This window comes from Lissotriton vulgaris, chromosome 7 (genome assembly GCF_964263255.1).
Source record: "Lissotriton vulgaris chromosome 7, aLisVul1.2, whole genome shotgun sequence".
NCBI lineage: Eukaryota > Metazoa > Chordata > Amphibia > Caudata > Salamandridae > Lissotriton > Lissotriton vulgaris.
The window spans coordinates 238,340,015-238,354,492 of record NC_141695.1 but is presented as its reverse complement, the minus strand read 5'-3'; the positions used below and the strand labels follow the sequence as shown (position 1 = coordinate 238,354,492).

Genomic DNA, 14,478 nt, shown 5'->3' with positions numbered 1-14,478 from the left:
TGAAGTTTAGAAGATTTTGAAGTCGTTCTAAAGTGTGATCTTCGTGTACTTTGCAGTGTCAGTCACGCCAAGGTGTACCCATGTGTGATTTATTTGTTCTCCTGTCTTTCAAAGAATGGTTATGTTTGTCTGGAGGGATCTCTGGAATTAGCATGGGCGTGTTAAGGGATAAATCGGGAGAGTTCTCAACATTTTATTCCCTTTAAAAGACTGTGGGGCACATTACCAAGCCCCCATCACCACCACAACGTCACTTTTTGTGTTGTTGTGATGGCAATAGGGTCAGTGCCATATTCCTAAGGCAGTGTTAAAACACATAACATGGCTAAAAGCCACGTTAAGTGGGTTAACGCTGCCTTGGTAATAGGGCCCCTTTAACGCTAAAATTGGCGTAAAAGGGGCGTGCATTGGGTGTTACAGTGGGCGTTCCACCGCAACACCCATTCACTAAGACACTGCCACCTATTATCAAGAGAGGCGATAATAGGTGGCGGCGCCAAACTTAAGTCAAAGAAAATCCTGGTCTTAAGGTGGCCAAATGAGGAGAAATGCTTCATTTCTCCTTGTTTTTGCTTTTTCCATGTGTGCTGCCTTGTGCAGCACACATGGAAAAAGCTAAATGCCAAGGTTTGCTTATGTACAGGAGGGTGTCCCTTCCTGTAAATAAACAAACCTTTTTTTAAATGACATTTTGTAACTTACATGTGTGCTGCATGAAGCAGCACACTTGTAAATTACAAAATGCCATTTTAGGTTTGTTTATGTGCAGGAAGGGACGCCTTCCTGTACATAAACACACCTCCCTGCTTGCAGACACCCTTGCATGAGTATAAGGGTGCCTGCATTGGCGTTAAGTTGTGAGACTTAGCGCCATCACAGGGGGAAACACCAGGCTGCACCATATCCTCAAGAATAAGGCGTAGCCTGGCGCTTCCGAAGTGGCGATGAGAGGCATTAAGCCAAGGAGGTTAACTCCTCTCACCGCCACTTCCTAGATAATATGCCCCTGTATTGGCTGGAGCTGTTAGTCACAACAGGCGCACAGAAATGTGAATAGTTCTCCTCCAGGCTCCTGGCAGTCTGTCAGAAATGCTCATACTGCTCTGTACAACAGTCGCCTGTTTCTATGCACACAGGCCTTTTCCTTACATGGTCATTACCCATAAAAGGCGGTAGCTGTTTAAGGCCATCTGAATTTGCTCTGTTGAGGTTTTTCTACTAGAGAAGCATCTGTCTAAAATGGCCGACAGGAAGTCGGACTACAAGTGGCCTTCTCTTTAAGTGAATACAAAAATCCCCAAACACAAAGCACTTCAACACTAATTTGGCCTTTGGATGGTACGTAGTTTGTGGACAGTGAATCAGCCTGCTCATTGGGGAAGCCCACTCCACACCCTAGAGACCACATCCACTTTCCCCAGGTCAGTGCCGGCCCATGACTCAATGGTATGTCACATCTATTCTTCCCTCATATGTGACATTGTTATGGAGAAGGTGACAGTTATTGGACAGGTGCAATGAACCTCCTGAGGAAGTGCTGAGGCAGTCAACATGAAGGTGTGTTCCAGTGGCGGCTGGTGACATTTGAAAGTGGTAAGGCATAAACATTAGGCATGACTTTTATAAAGCGAGCAACATGAACATGTTTAATGGACCAACCTGGGTTCCAGGGTGGGTCCCTCTCCCGAGAAAGAATTGAAATAAGAGTTCCAAATGGAACACTTCAAAGCAAATGAATGTAGTGATAAAGCAAGGCTTATAAAGCAGTGGGAAAGTACAGTCTTGAAATATAAAACAAATTAAAAACTTCCCCATATCTTACTGCATTTATATGTTGAGCAGTTAATGTAATGTGTAAATTGTACAGCGTAAAATGTATGCTTGCCCACTGTCTTGAACTGCATGCAGCATTAACTTTGGAAAAAATGCTTTACCCACCAGGCTTCGAGAAGCACCCACAGCTACTGGCTGCAACCAGTCATATAGAAATAAGGTCTTTAAGTGAGATGATAAAAGTAGGAGATCTCTATAGAGGAACATGTCAAAAACATTTCTGTGATTCCCATAGTGTGCCAACCGTCCAGTTTTTTGGTTTACTGGATTCTCTCAGAGATGTAATTGTATTCAGATAAATGGCATGACAACGAAATCCCCTAAAACCTTTCACTGCGATTGGCTTTGTGAATGGGTGTTAGCTGTTTATAATAAATGAGTAACAACAATGTTTTGTTATAAATAATTAACATTGACAATTTTTAATTTCTGAAATAGTGAGTCTGTGAATGAAATAGCATGGAAGCTTGTGGAAGGTGTTTTGGCCTACAGTTATGTGTGCTTTAAGTTAGATATGTATCCTCTTTTCTCTGCATATCTTATCCATCTGCACATCTTCAATCACCTTTCTTTACTCTTCAACATCTTCCTTTCACTCTTCCCTGAATTCGCTTCCTTGCATCTCTGTCACTTCACTGCCCCAAGCATACACTGCACTCCCCCAAATGTAAGAACTTTATTTTCTCTTACTTTTGCCTTGCAAATATTTTGACATCTGTGTACCACTTTACACACACATCCACAGAATTCCAGTTGCAAATGGAATACATAAACATTGTTCTGTGTGCTCTGAAGAGAGGCCAACCCACTGACACACACTTTGTTTGGATTCAGCCTTAGTGCCTGTGCGCTCAATCAAAGCCCCTCATAAACACCTGGCATGGCTCAAGCCTCAAAGTATGCACAGAAAAAAATAAAGATAAACAATAACATTATAAAATAGCTAACTCTTGGGGAGTGCAAGATTAAGTAAAGTACGAGAAATATAGAGGAAACTAAGGGCCATATGTGTCAAAATACTCATTTGCGATTCTCAAATAGCGATTTTTTTGCGAATCGCTATTTGAGAATTGGAAAATGCTATGTATGTAGGATTTGCAAAAAATATTGCGAATCCTACATATTCCTTAATTGCGAAACTCAAATTGCGATTCGCAATTAAGGAATACGTCCCCATTCATTCCTATGGGCCTAGAGGCCCATAGCAATGAATGGGAAGACATTCTCAATTTGCGATTAGCAATTAGAGAATCGCAAATTGAGAAGGCAATTTCAAGGTTGCAAGGGTGTCAAAAGGACACCCTGTTGCACCCCTGAAATAAGCATGGGTGCACATGTGGTGCACATACATGCCCTAAGGGCATGTATGTACTTCACATTGCACTTTGAAAAATGCAAAAAAGTGAATTTTTCAAAGAAATCGTAAATTACCACCAACTTGAAGTTGGTCGTCATTTGCGATTCCTTAAAGCCAAATTGCACTTTTTTACTGCTTCTTACATTGCATTTAAGGAATCGCAAAATTTGTGATTCCTTAAATGCAATCACAAAATAAGGAATCACAAATTTTGCGATTCCTTATTTTGCACGCAGTTTTGCCTCATACATACCACTAAGAAAATTGTGATCGCAAACGCCGAAATTCTTTGAATTTCGGCATTTGCGATCGCAATTTTGCTTGATACATATGGCCCTAAATCACTGAAATGTATTGCTGCAATGTTTTAGACATTCACTGTGTGCTAGTCAATCCTTATTTTTGGCAACAGTGTTAACTTAGGGGCATGAAGACACGGGCAGTTTTAATGTCACGTATCAGAGAACTGTCCACTGTAAGCAAATATTTCTCACCATGCTTGACTCGGATATTTGGATCAAATTTGCAAGGGAACAAGAATGAGCCCTGCTCGTTATTTGGATCCATTTCGAGGTGGAACAAATGCTGCAACTCCACTTCTAACAGGGCCAGCTACGTGCAGTCAGGGCCTGGGGTGTCACAGTGGGGGAGGTTAGCATGCTGAGGGGTCTCAGCACAATATACATAACACAACTTTAGCTTGCAAACACTTACCATTACCAAGAACAAGGCATCGGATCAGACGTGCTTGCATCCACTCTCACATATGACGAAAGGTTAGGATCTATGCCTTTTGAATGACGGACTTCTGAAATGACGCAGGGATTAATTCTCCCATGCCCCGAAACCATGACGCTAATTGAGTCACTGCCCTACAGTGTGCATGCAACCATAGACACAATAGCAATGAAGGGCTTTAAAACAGAAAGCGCTGCGTCCTGCATTACAGTTCCGAAAGTTGATTTACTGCCTGGCTTCCGTCTCCTACTTCAGAGCAAGGTGGGACAGCCAGCCTGAAACACACAGCCCAGCCCAGACTTAAATACATTGATTTACTTAGAGATACGATTGTACGTCTAAATAAATCGTTCTATTTAATATGTTGATATGTAAATGTCTCAGAATTTCAGAGGGATGCAGCCCGACAGCCCTAATGGAGAAACTGCCCCATGTGTGTTCAGCATGGGCTGCGATTCTTCGTCACACTCTACTAAAATTCATAAGCACACGTTCACCCAAGGGTATCTTGACGCTGAAGAACAGATGTTTATTGATACCCAACTCAATGGTACTCATTTGATTGACCAGACCATGGAAGGAGGTAAGGCTGAGTGGACCTAGGGGGATTTAACCTGTAACCATGAGGTTACAGGTTCATAAAGTGGACACATTAGTTCACTGAGCAATCATACCCAGGACTTTCCCTGCAACAAAACTGCAGAAAAGGCAAAAGTGGCAACGGAGGCAAGATCAGAAGAGGATAGTTCTGAGGGAGGTCCTTCCCAACACGCTTACCAAGGACCAAGTCTGGGAAGTGTCACCGGGGCACTGGGTTTCTATTTGGGTAGAAGACGTGAAAGGACAGAAATCGATTACAGAAAACCTTTGAGTTCATGTCGTTTAAGAGATGTTGTTTTAGAGGTACCAATCACCTAGGTGAGCTTCTGTAGTGACTCTGCCTTGATGCCCAACTGGGAAGCAGTGAGAGCTGTTCAGATCATGTAAATAATTGATTGGGGCTGGTGCCTGCCAATCAGTCTGGTTGCACCAATGGTGAGTGAGCATATTAGGGGAGATGAGCAAGGAAATCATGCTAATTAAAATAAAGAGATGTCATTTAAGGGAACAGTTTAATTGTTAAAAGGAAACAAACTTCAAATTTGCAATATTGACTTCCAAAATGTTCCAGAGCTCATGCTGTGAAATTATTATGTCTTCCTGAAACTTTCCTACTTACAGATACTCAAGGTGCAGGAGTCCAACGAATGCGTTGTCCCTGATGAAGGTGAACCTGTTGTAATTGAACAACCTGAAAAATGAGACAAAAAAACAGGTTAAGGTTGTTGAAATTCATACCATGCCGTCCATCAGGTCTGAACACAATAAAATAATATGTGGGAGTTATGAGGTGTCTCCTATGGCATTTGGTTTCTTTAAATTTTATAAATGGGTTGCGGTTTAAAGTAGGCACACCTGGTAGAATGAATGCTGCAACTCCCTACTGGACTTGTTATGGTACCCGCTACTGATGCATGCCCATTGCCAACCTCGATAAAGAGAGTAACACTTGTGGATAACACATGTTGTGAAGGTGAATGAGTTCCGCCCCTCGATTGGAAGAAACCATACTCTAGGGCTAGGAAGATGGACCTCTGAGGACCCCAAACCCAGTCTGGGCGTGAAAGTCAAGAAGAAATATAAGATTTGATTCTTCCTACATATCCAAAGGAGAACCCAATCATATGTTGAGTTGAATCTATCAGACAACCTTTGTATGCTAAGAAACGTTGCCACTAGCAGATGCACTCAAATTAATTGCAACAATAAACAATGACTGCAGCAGCAAGGATGGGATAGATGTATTTAGTTTCTAATACATTGCTACTGCTGGATTTGTTGTTTTGTAAAAATATTGTCCATGGTGCAATGATTTTCAGCTCTCACGCAAATTAGAAATGTGCCTGCTTGAGCTCTCCTCGTACATTTAAATAATGAAATGTGCACTCCTTTTGCAATAGTTAGCCATCACCTCACCGCTCGCAGGCACCACAAGACTCACTGACTGTTTCCTTGAAGTGAAGCAACCACAAGCAGAGAGACACATTACGACAAGTAGCCCATTCCTAGAACCGGAGCGCCAAAGGTGCAATTCACAACATTCTATATAGATCAACTTGTGCTACATGTGAGAAACTTATCATTTCTGCATATGTGAAGTATATATGATTCACAAAAATACTTAACAGTTATTATGGGGAGGATGCATGGGGGTGGTATGGGATACTGCACATTCACTTTCATTAATGTAACTGTAACTTGTTTTGGACCTGTTTAAGGTTCATGCTACAAATGCCCATCTCGGACATTCTAAGCTTCCGTTTCAGGGGCCTCATTTATGAGGCCTTGCGTCAGTTTTGCGCTGCTGATGCGTCACTTTTTGTGACGCATCGGCGGCGTAAAACATGCGCCTTGTTGCGCCATATTTAAAAAGTGACGCATCTAGGTAGATGCGTCACTTTTTAAACCCCTGCGCCACATTATACCTGCGTCAGGTATAATGTATGCAGAGGGGGCGTTCCCCCGCAAAAAGCCTCGTAATAGTGACGCAGTGAAATCTATGAGATTTCACTGCGTCACTTTTAGGACGCTGTTGCGTCAAAATCTTGCGCCTGCCCCACAGCAGGCGTAAGACTGACGCAAGCCCTTTCACATGGGGCTTTCCCCATGTGAAAGGACGCATTGCTGGAGTTGCGTCACTTTTGTGACACACTCCAGCAATGCGTCACTTTTGCGCTTACAGATACGTCAGAAATACTGACGTATCTGTAACTCCTTGCGACATGATGCATCACACATTAAATATGACGCATCATTGGTGTCGCAAGGAGTGCGCAGTGAGAGTGACGCATCGCTGTTTTCACGCAGCGATGCGTCACTTTTCATAAATAAGGCCCCAGATCTTTTCTCCTGAGAAGAGAAAACTGCTACACTACACAATTTGCAGTTCATCTTCTTCTTTTGTTATGACTTCTATTTTCGAACATTCCATAAATGTGTGCTTTGCCTTTGCTTGTTGAGCATGCTCCAACACAGTTCGCCAAGGAACCTTCAACTTAATATGTGATTCACTGTTTTTTTTTCTTTTGTTAATAACAACTCCAGACTTTGATTGTGTGAGCAGATTCTCTTTAACAACTAGATGCGTGTAGGGAGGGAATGCAATCACTGGATACATATTTTTGATGAAAGACAAATATTCATGTAGGAAAAATATAAAATCTGACAGATTTCCTAATTTTACAAACGGGCACTGTTTGCAGTGTGGAAAATGCAGACATGAGGGTTTGCAAACAGACGGAAGTTATCAATGGAGGTGAATAATACAAGTAAAGGCAACTAAACTACAGATAACATACACAATAAAGGCAAGCACACGCAGGTTTTAATGTTTATAAATCAAACACGTGTAAATTACGACCAGACATACATAGATCATACATGCCATAGCTGCTGAATTCTTTCCTTTCATGAATTGGTCCCAATAATCACGCTTACAACACACGAACAACATAAAAAGCGCACTAGATATGAAGTAGAACCAATGAGAGATCTGAGGTCTAACACAAACAAGAGATATAGGAGAGTAGCAGTTTCCCTCCTATAGGACACCCGTTGTAGGCACTGTGCGTGCCACAGAACTAAAGGGGAAAATGTAAATCCAGGAAGTAGCAGCAGCTCAGATAACCAAGTCCCTTTTACCATTTTAGTGGTAGTTTTCCAATTGGCCACAGGATGGCGATACCGTACCGAGAATGATTTTGTTGTTGTTTTCGTTTTCATGCCCTGGGAACGCGTACACTACAGATAGATCAACAAGAGCTCGCTGAGAGGTCAGACCCGCAGTACTTTGAAAGAATGCTCTGCGGAAATAAAGCTTAAAAGTGTGGCGGAAATTTCAGACCCTCTGTGCATACCTTTGTTTAGTTGTATATTGATACGCAGACAGGGCCGGACTGGGAACCACAACCGGCCCTGGCAAAGTGCTCGGCCGGCCCCCCCATCCCCACTGGGGTGGGGGGGTTGGGGGTGCCGCCGAGCTCTTTGCCGGGGCAGATTTTCGGCCGATTTTGGTAAAGGGCCGATTTTGCAGCTATGCTGCAAAAACGGCCCTATAACAAAGCGCCCCCCAGGGACCCAAAACCGGCCCCCACCCGTGCGGTGCACCGGGGGATTGCCCGGTGCCCGAAATGGCCAGTCCGACCCTGTACGCTGATAGATAGCTAAATCCATCCCTAGGTGTTCCCCTGTCTTAGGGAACGCACTGAAATGCAAGGCGGTCACCACAAACAAGAGAGATGGTGCGCTCTCTCTCTCAGGGGCTTCGTTATGACAACCCTGCGTCACTTTTGCACCACCACGTGAAGTGGTACGTGAGTGACGCAGGGCTCTCATAGATTTTTGAAGCCAAGCAGAGCCACCCTGAGTGGCTTTGAGTGACCTCATAAATCATGAATGAGGCAATGCAGCGCTTTGCGCTGCGTTGCCTCACTCTGTGCCCGGGAGGCGTTCCATGGGCGTGGCAGTGGGTTTTCGCATGCAACACCCATGGAATTCGACGCTGATCCAGGTTTACAAAGTCGTGTAAACCTGGGGAAGCATCGAGTCCTTAATCCACCTAAAGGGAGGCGTAACGAGGAGAAATATGTTAATTGATTCTAATTTTGTCCTCTCTCCATGTGTGGTTAATTATGCAGCACACACAGAGAGCGGAAAATGCCTTTTAGTATTTTTTTGGTGCAAGAAGTTGCCTCTTCCTGCACAAAAACAATCCTACCTGCAACGGAGGTGCAAGGGTGTCTATGTTGGCACTGGGCTGCCAAAACGGCACCAGTGCAGGCAGGAATGCAGCGATTTTGTTAAATATAGTGCTTTCCTGCCCTTTCACTGTGGCATAGACCAGCGCAGGAAGGTGCCTTGCTGCTCTGCCCTTCGCCAAAATGCCATAAATGAGGCCCTCAGTGCACGGTTCTGCAGCTGACAGAGTCGCTCTATAGAGCTAGATTACATTTTGAGATATCATGACATAGGTTTAGTGGCACCAGACCCCTTTTCCAATAGTAAGCTCTACTGCCGCCCTTCTTCTCTGGGTCGCGCTCACTATGGCTGTCTAGCCCACTTCTAGCCCACTTCTCCCCAGCCATGGGGCATTATGCAGTCACTCCAGAAGCACAGCAAATATGCAATGGGCCCTGGTGCAAGCCAGGCGATGGCAACTTTCCCTATTGTTGGTGTAGTAAAATATAGCAATTGTCAGGGTTCAATGGGTCCCTTAGGGCTTTGATTCACCGTGCCACTTTACTTCCCATTTCCTCTCGCCTGTTACCTCCCACACCTGTTCTCTATTTCTACTTCTGTCTCTGTCCCATCCTCTTATTTCCTCTGCCACTCATTCACCCCAGTGGAACGCATCATAGTGTTTACCCGGTGTATGGAAGAGGCCATGAAAGATCAACCTCACTCCTCCCCTGGTAGTGGGCACCACCAGTCTCTCTATCTTCTGCCAGTGGGAACCCCAAATCCCCAATCCATACCACCCTCCCCCACAGTCACCCTCAGGATTGGATTGGTAAGGCAGGCGCTTGGGCATGCGAGTTCCAGCTGTGGGCTGCTTTTTTGGTGAGTGTGGGGGCCGATTTGGGCTGTCTGTGCTATTTGGATGCTGCCAATGGCCCACTTGGGGGCTGAGGGGGCTTTCTGGTGGCAGATATGCCTCTATTACCTTCCTTTGACAAATGGGCGGGTGGAAGTTTTACCCCCTTTCCTTCGCTGGTTCAGCCTAATAATGTATGCAAATTGGGCAGGGGGGGGGCCTGAGCAGAAGTGGCCCCACTAATCAATGCAGAAAGAGTGTCGGTAGAAATTGCCTTTCTTTTATCTAAGTGTAAGTTAAGAACACATGCCTCTTTCAGAGACCCGCCTCTTCTTTTCCTAAAATTTCACTGAAGCAGCTTTTTGCGGAAAGGCAATCCGCAAATGTGGGCTACTTTTTTTTTGCATGCCCGGGCCTATTTTGTATTCCAACCCAACCCTGGTCACCCTGACTATTTCATCACAAGCTTATCTCTCCTGGCAATAGACACCACTGGGCAGATGTACAATGAATTCAACTCGCAGCATCACCCAAAGTTGCTGCCCTGAGTGAAAGGGAGACAACACAACTACCAGCGCCATATCTAGTAGGAGGTGATGCTGTTTTTCTCTCGCCTTGCACTGATGCACTTTAGATTGCCTTCCACCGAGGGTGTGGGCATGATGTCTAGCATAGGTATTCTTCCAGTAGAAAAAACTAAGCTTAGTTAAAAGGATGTCTAAATTTGAATGCTTGCTGTACATTACGGCCCACATGAAAACTTCTGAGACAAAAATGTTTTTCACACATTACGCCTGCTATTAGAGGGTGTAATATTTTGATGTAAATCCCTGTCTACCTATTTTAGTAGATAAGGATTTGCATCAAAAACCATGGGAGGGCGCATGGGAGTGTCTATATACCAACCATGGTATGCCTACTTGATGAAAACTAGTGTAAGGTAGTGTAAAGCACTACTTTGCATTACTTTATATCTATGTTCCAGGAGAAAAACATGTTTTACAATTTAAAATAAATCCAAAAATCAGTTTTTTGCGCTGGTTTGTATCACACATATTGTGGATAAATTTGGCCCCCCATGTACCCACTTCTCTCACTGGTGACCGCCACTGATTATCTCTCTGCTTGGTTGTGGGATCCACTTCCTTCATCAGTGGTGCAACCTCAAGCCTCCCTTGGACTCCCCAAGTGTGAGCTCTGCAGGTCTCACGCCCTCTCTCCCCCACCACATGCAGGCGCCATCAGTCACCCTGCTAATAACGAGCATCATACCTCCCACTATCACCTGGCTGTGGGGTCCACAGATTTTCCTTTCTCATACTTGATGGAGTGCACCCCATGCCTCCATCCCTGTCTTGGCAGTGAACACCACAGGTCGCCCTCCTACCCACTAATAATTAGTAGCTAAATTCTATTTCTCATTAAGTGTTAGCGACCATGTCTCACTTTCTTCCCCGTAAGGGCCGCACTGTCTTATCCTCTCAGTAGTGGGCACGAGATATACCCCTCGCTGCATCTGGTAGCTGGCACAACAGGTCCGCTTCCATTCTCTGGGAATAGTAAAGTTCTGCCTTTCCTCTGAAAGTTATGTTATGTTATAACCGTACTTTTAGAGCGCACGGCTACCCCAAGGGGTGTCCCGGCGCTTTAGCAAAGAGGCCTGAAAAACTCAGAAACACAAGGCAGAGACGCAGCAGTCACGGAGATCATATGGAGAAAAGCACGGTCTTCAGCTCCTTCCTGAAAGCCAGAAGATTATTAGCTTTACGGAGGGAGAGAGGGAGCTCGTTCCAAAAACGAGCCGCCACATATTGAAAGGACCGGCCTCCCATCCGGACTCGTTTCACAGCAGGTACCACCATTTTTGCCAAGTCTGCAGACCGCAGCGTCCTCCGCGGAACATAGGGAGCAATACGCTTCCTGATGTAGCGGGAGCCAATAGAATGCAGGGCTTTAAATGCCAGCGTGAGGATTTTGAACCTTATTCTGCTAGAGATAGGTAGCCAGTGCAGCCTTTTGAGCAGCACTGAAGCACTGGCTCTCCTTGGCAAGCCGAATATGGCTCTAGCCGCCGAATTTTGGACAATTTGCAGTCTGGACAAAAGGTACTTTGGCAGACCTGCAAAAAGCGCATTTGCGTAATCTAACCTAGATCCCACAAGCGCCTGGACTACGATCTCACGGTATTGCAGGGAAAGCAGTGGCAAGAATCTCCTGAGCATCTTAAGGATGCCAAAGCATTTCCCCGAAAGCCCCAAAATGTGGGGTCGAAAAGAGAGATCGTCATCAAATACCACTCCAAGATTTTTCACTTGGGAAGATGACGTCTCAGGAGGGAACATATCCTGGGGCCACCACGACTTCCAACCAGGATCAGGGACACAGCCAAAAAAGAGCCGCTCAGACTTATCCGAGTTGCATTTCAGGCTGTGCCGCTGAAACCACGTGAAAACTGCGCTCAGACAGTCTTTGATTCTGTCGCCGTCAAACACCTCTCCCTTCCTGCATGTAAACAGGAGCTGCGTGTCATCAGCATATGAGATGACCCGGGCCCCATAAGCCTCCGCTACCCTCGCCAGAGGGGCCATGTAGATATTAAAGATGGTGGGGCTCAGAATGGACCCTTGAGGCACCCCCACCTCTAGCGATGGCATTTCCGCGGAGAACGGTGGAGCCCAGATCACCTGCCGACGGTCGGCTAGAAAGGATTGAAACCAGTCCAGCACCGTCCCCCTCAGTCCTATCTCCCTGAGTCTTAAAAGGAGGCCTGCATGGAGGACGGTGTTGAATGCCGCCGACAGGTCTTGCATGACTAACATAGCCTTTCCCCCCTGTACGGGTCTTCCTCTGTTCCCTACTAGTGGGAACCACAGGCATCTTATCTCTGTCTTGAATCAGGGCACTGACAGGGCTCTCTTCCAATGTCATGGGCAAGCATCTAACACATGGCATTTGTTAAGGCGCTTTCATGTCCAAGGGCATGTTGAGCATAATACCAGATTTTATGTGTGCTACCCTACTTAATAAAACAATTTTCATCGACCTGAGGAGAATGAACAGCAGAGAGTACCCGCCGGGATTTGAACCTTTGACAATGGGATGAAACACAGATCCATGCAGGAGATGCCGTAGTAGACAGATTCACAGACCTGGTAAGGCAGAAGGAAACATCACCGCGGAGTGTAGCGGACTTGAGTCCGCACAGACGGGCTGAGTAGACGAGGCAGAACCAGTCATATGCCAGACCGGATATGTGACTGACTCTGCCCCAGGCCTGCTCACTCTTCGCTCAGACACCGACCTCTCACCAGACCACCCCATCACACACAGAAAGTAAGACTCTGCCATTCAGCATCACACATCGCAATGAACCCTCACAGAAGCTGCAGCCGGGGTAGGTGGTAAAAGTTCCCCTCTTCGATGCTGCTGATCCCGGGACGCACAAAGGATCTGGAAGAAAGGAAAGAAAACGGAGAAGTCAAGATCTGCAGAATATCATCACATGGCTGCAATTTAAATATCTGTCAAATGCAAATTACAATGTAGAACACCTACTGGCCTACTTTTTGCATTTTCATCATTCAATTTGTACATACTATTACTAAAGGCCATTATATATAGAATTCTAGATGGGCAACCATAAATAACGGAGGTTCTGAGTGACATCAAATAGACAATGGGAGTTAAGCTTGAGTTGTTTTTTTGTTGTTGCATTTTTATATAGCGCAAACTCGACCCGAAGGTATCAGAGCGCTTTACATGAGCACCAGTTGCATTACAGGAGGACACATTCATGTTTGGAGGGGGATAACGTGATTTGTCCAGAATCACAGGATGTTTGAGCGTCCCGCCAGACATGAACCTGGTTCCCCAGCTTCAAAGTCGGCCGCTCTGATGTCGCTCTGAACCCTGAGGTGAAAAACATCCCCATTATAGACTTTTTATCTACGCTTTATTCTAAGCATATGTCACAAAAAAGAAGAAAAAAAAGAAAGACAGTGTCACCCAAACCAAACAATTGCATTGACATTTTTAAATAAACAATTTAGCAACAGTATGCAATTTTATTATAAGAGCACTGTGCTTCCTCGCAGGCTGGTGTACATAGAATAGACATGGAATTTTTTTTTAGCAATATGCGTATCACAAGAATATTCTTATTGGTTTAAAAAAGAGGTGAAATCGGCTTAACATCGTTAAACCTGAAGACATACTTTAAACACACAAGGATCACTGAAACAAAAATAAAAGTAATGATAAAGAATGGGAAGAAAAAGGTTGTGGCAAAGTAAAGTATTGGTGCACCATCCCTGGAACTGAAGGGCACTTATTTTTAGAAGGTGTGAACAAGGCAAAAAAAAGTCACTCACAGTGCAAGTGAGCTAGTTACCACACCGACTCTTCCGTGCTGTATGATGTGGAGGGTGGAAGCAAAATGTGAATGACAGCTGAACCAACCAATGAATGAAAAGGGTTGACCCAGAATCCCTCTGTGTATACATATGAATTATCAAACAAACTCATCCAAATGTATGAATTCCACTGATAAACTGCTCACAATGAGAGGATTACGTTGGTTGTTCGGGTTAGTATGATGCAATGAATAGCACATTTTCTCTCCCTGATGGAAGCACAGTAAAATGGTTTTAAATGATTGTTGGTTCTTTCTAGCACGAACTTGCCACTGAGTGGAATCAGCACGAGCCAGACACTAATTGGAAACAAGTACCTTTTAGCTTTTATACCTAAATATTCATGAAGATTTAGGTATAAAAGGTACTTGTTTCCAATTAGTGTCTGGAAGCAGAACTTCTTGAGTTCTGGTTCCAGATAGAGAAAAGACAGAGGGTTGTTCTTGAGAGTAAAGCCCTACACTGCCTTACTCTGTGAAACTGGCATATTATCTTATTGATGATCA

General features: G+C 44.8%; 1 protein-coding gene across 1 annotated transcript in view; it reads right to left on the bottom strand.

Moving 5' to 3' along the window:
- LOC147701281 (leucine-rich glioma-inactivated protein 1-like) overlaps positions 1–14,478 on the bottom strand; it is a 166,584-nt gene that overhangs the window by 74,466 nt on the left and 77,640 nt on the right. The window contains exons 2-3 of the mRNA XM_086930015.1: positions 12,939–13,010; positions 5,148–5,219 (exon numbers count right to left, since the gene is read on the bottom strand). Coding sequence (XP_086786141.1) covers positions 5,148–5,219; positions 12,939–13,010 — 144 coding nt within the window. The remainder of the gene's footprint in view (positions 1–5,147; positions 5,220–12,938; positions 13,011–14,478) is intronic.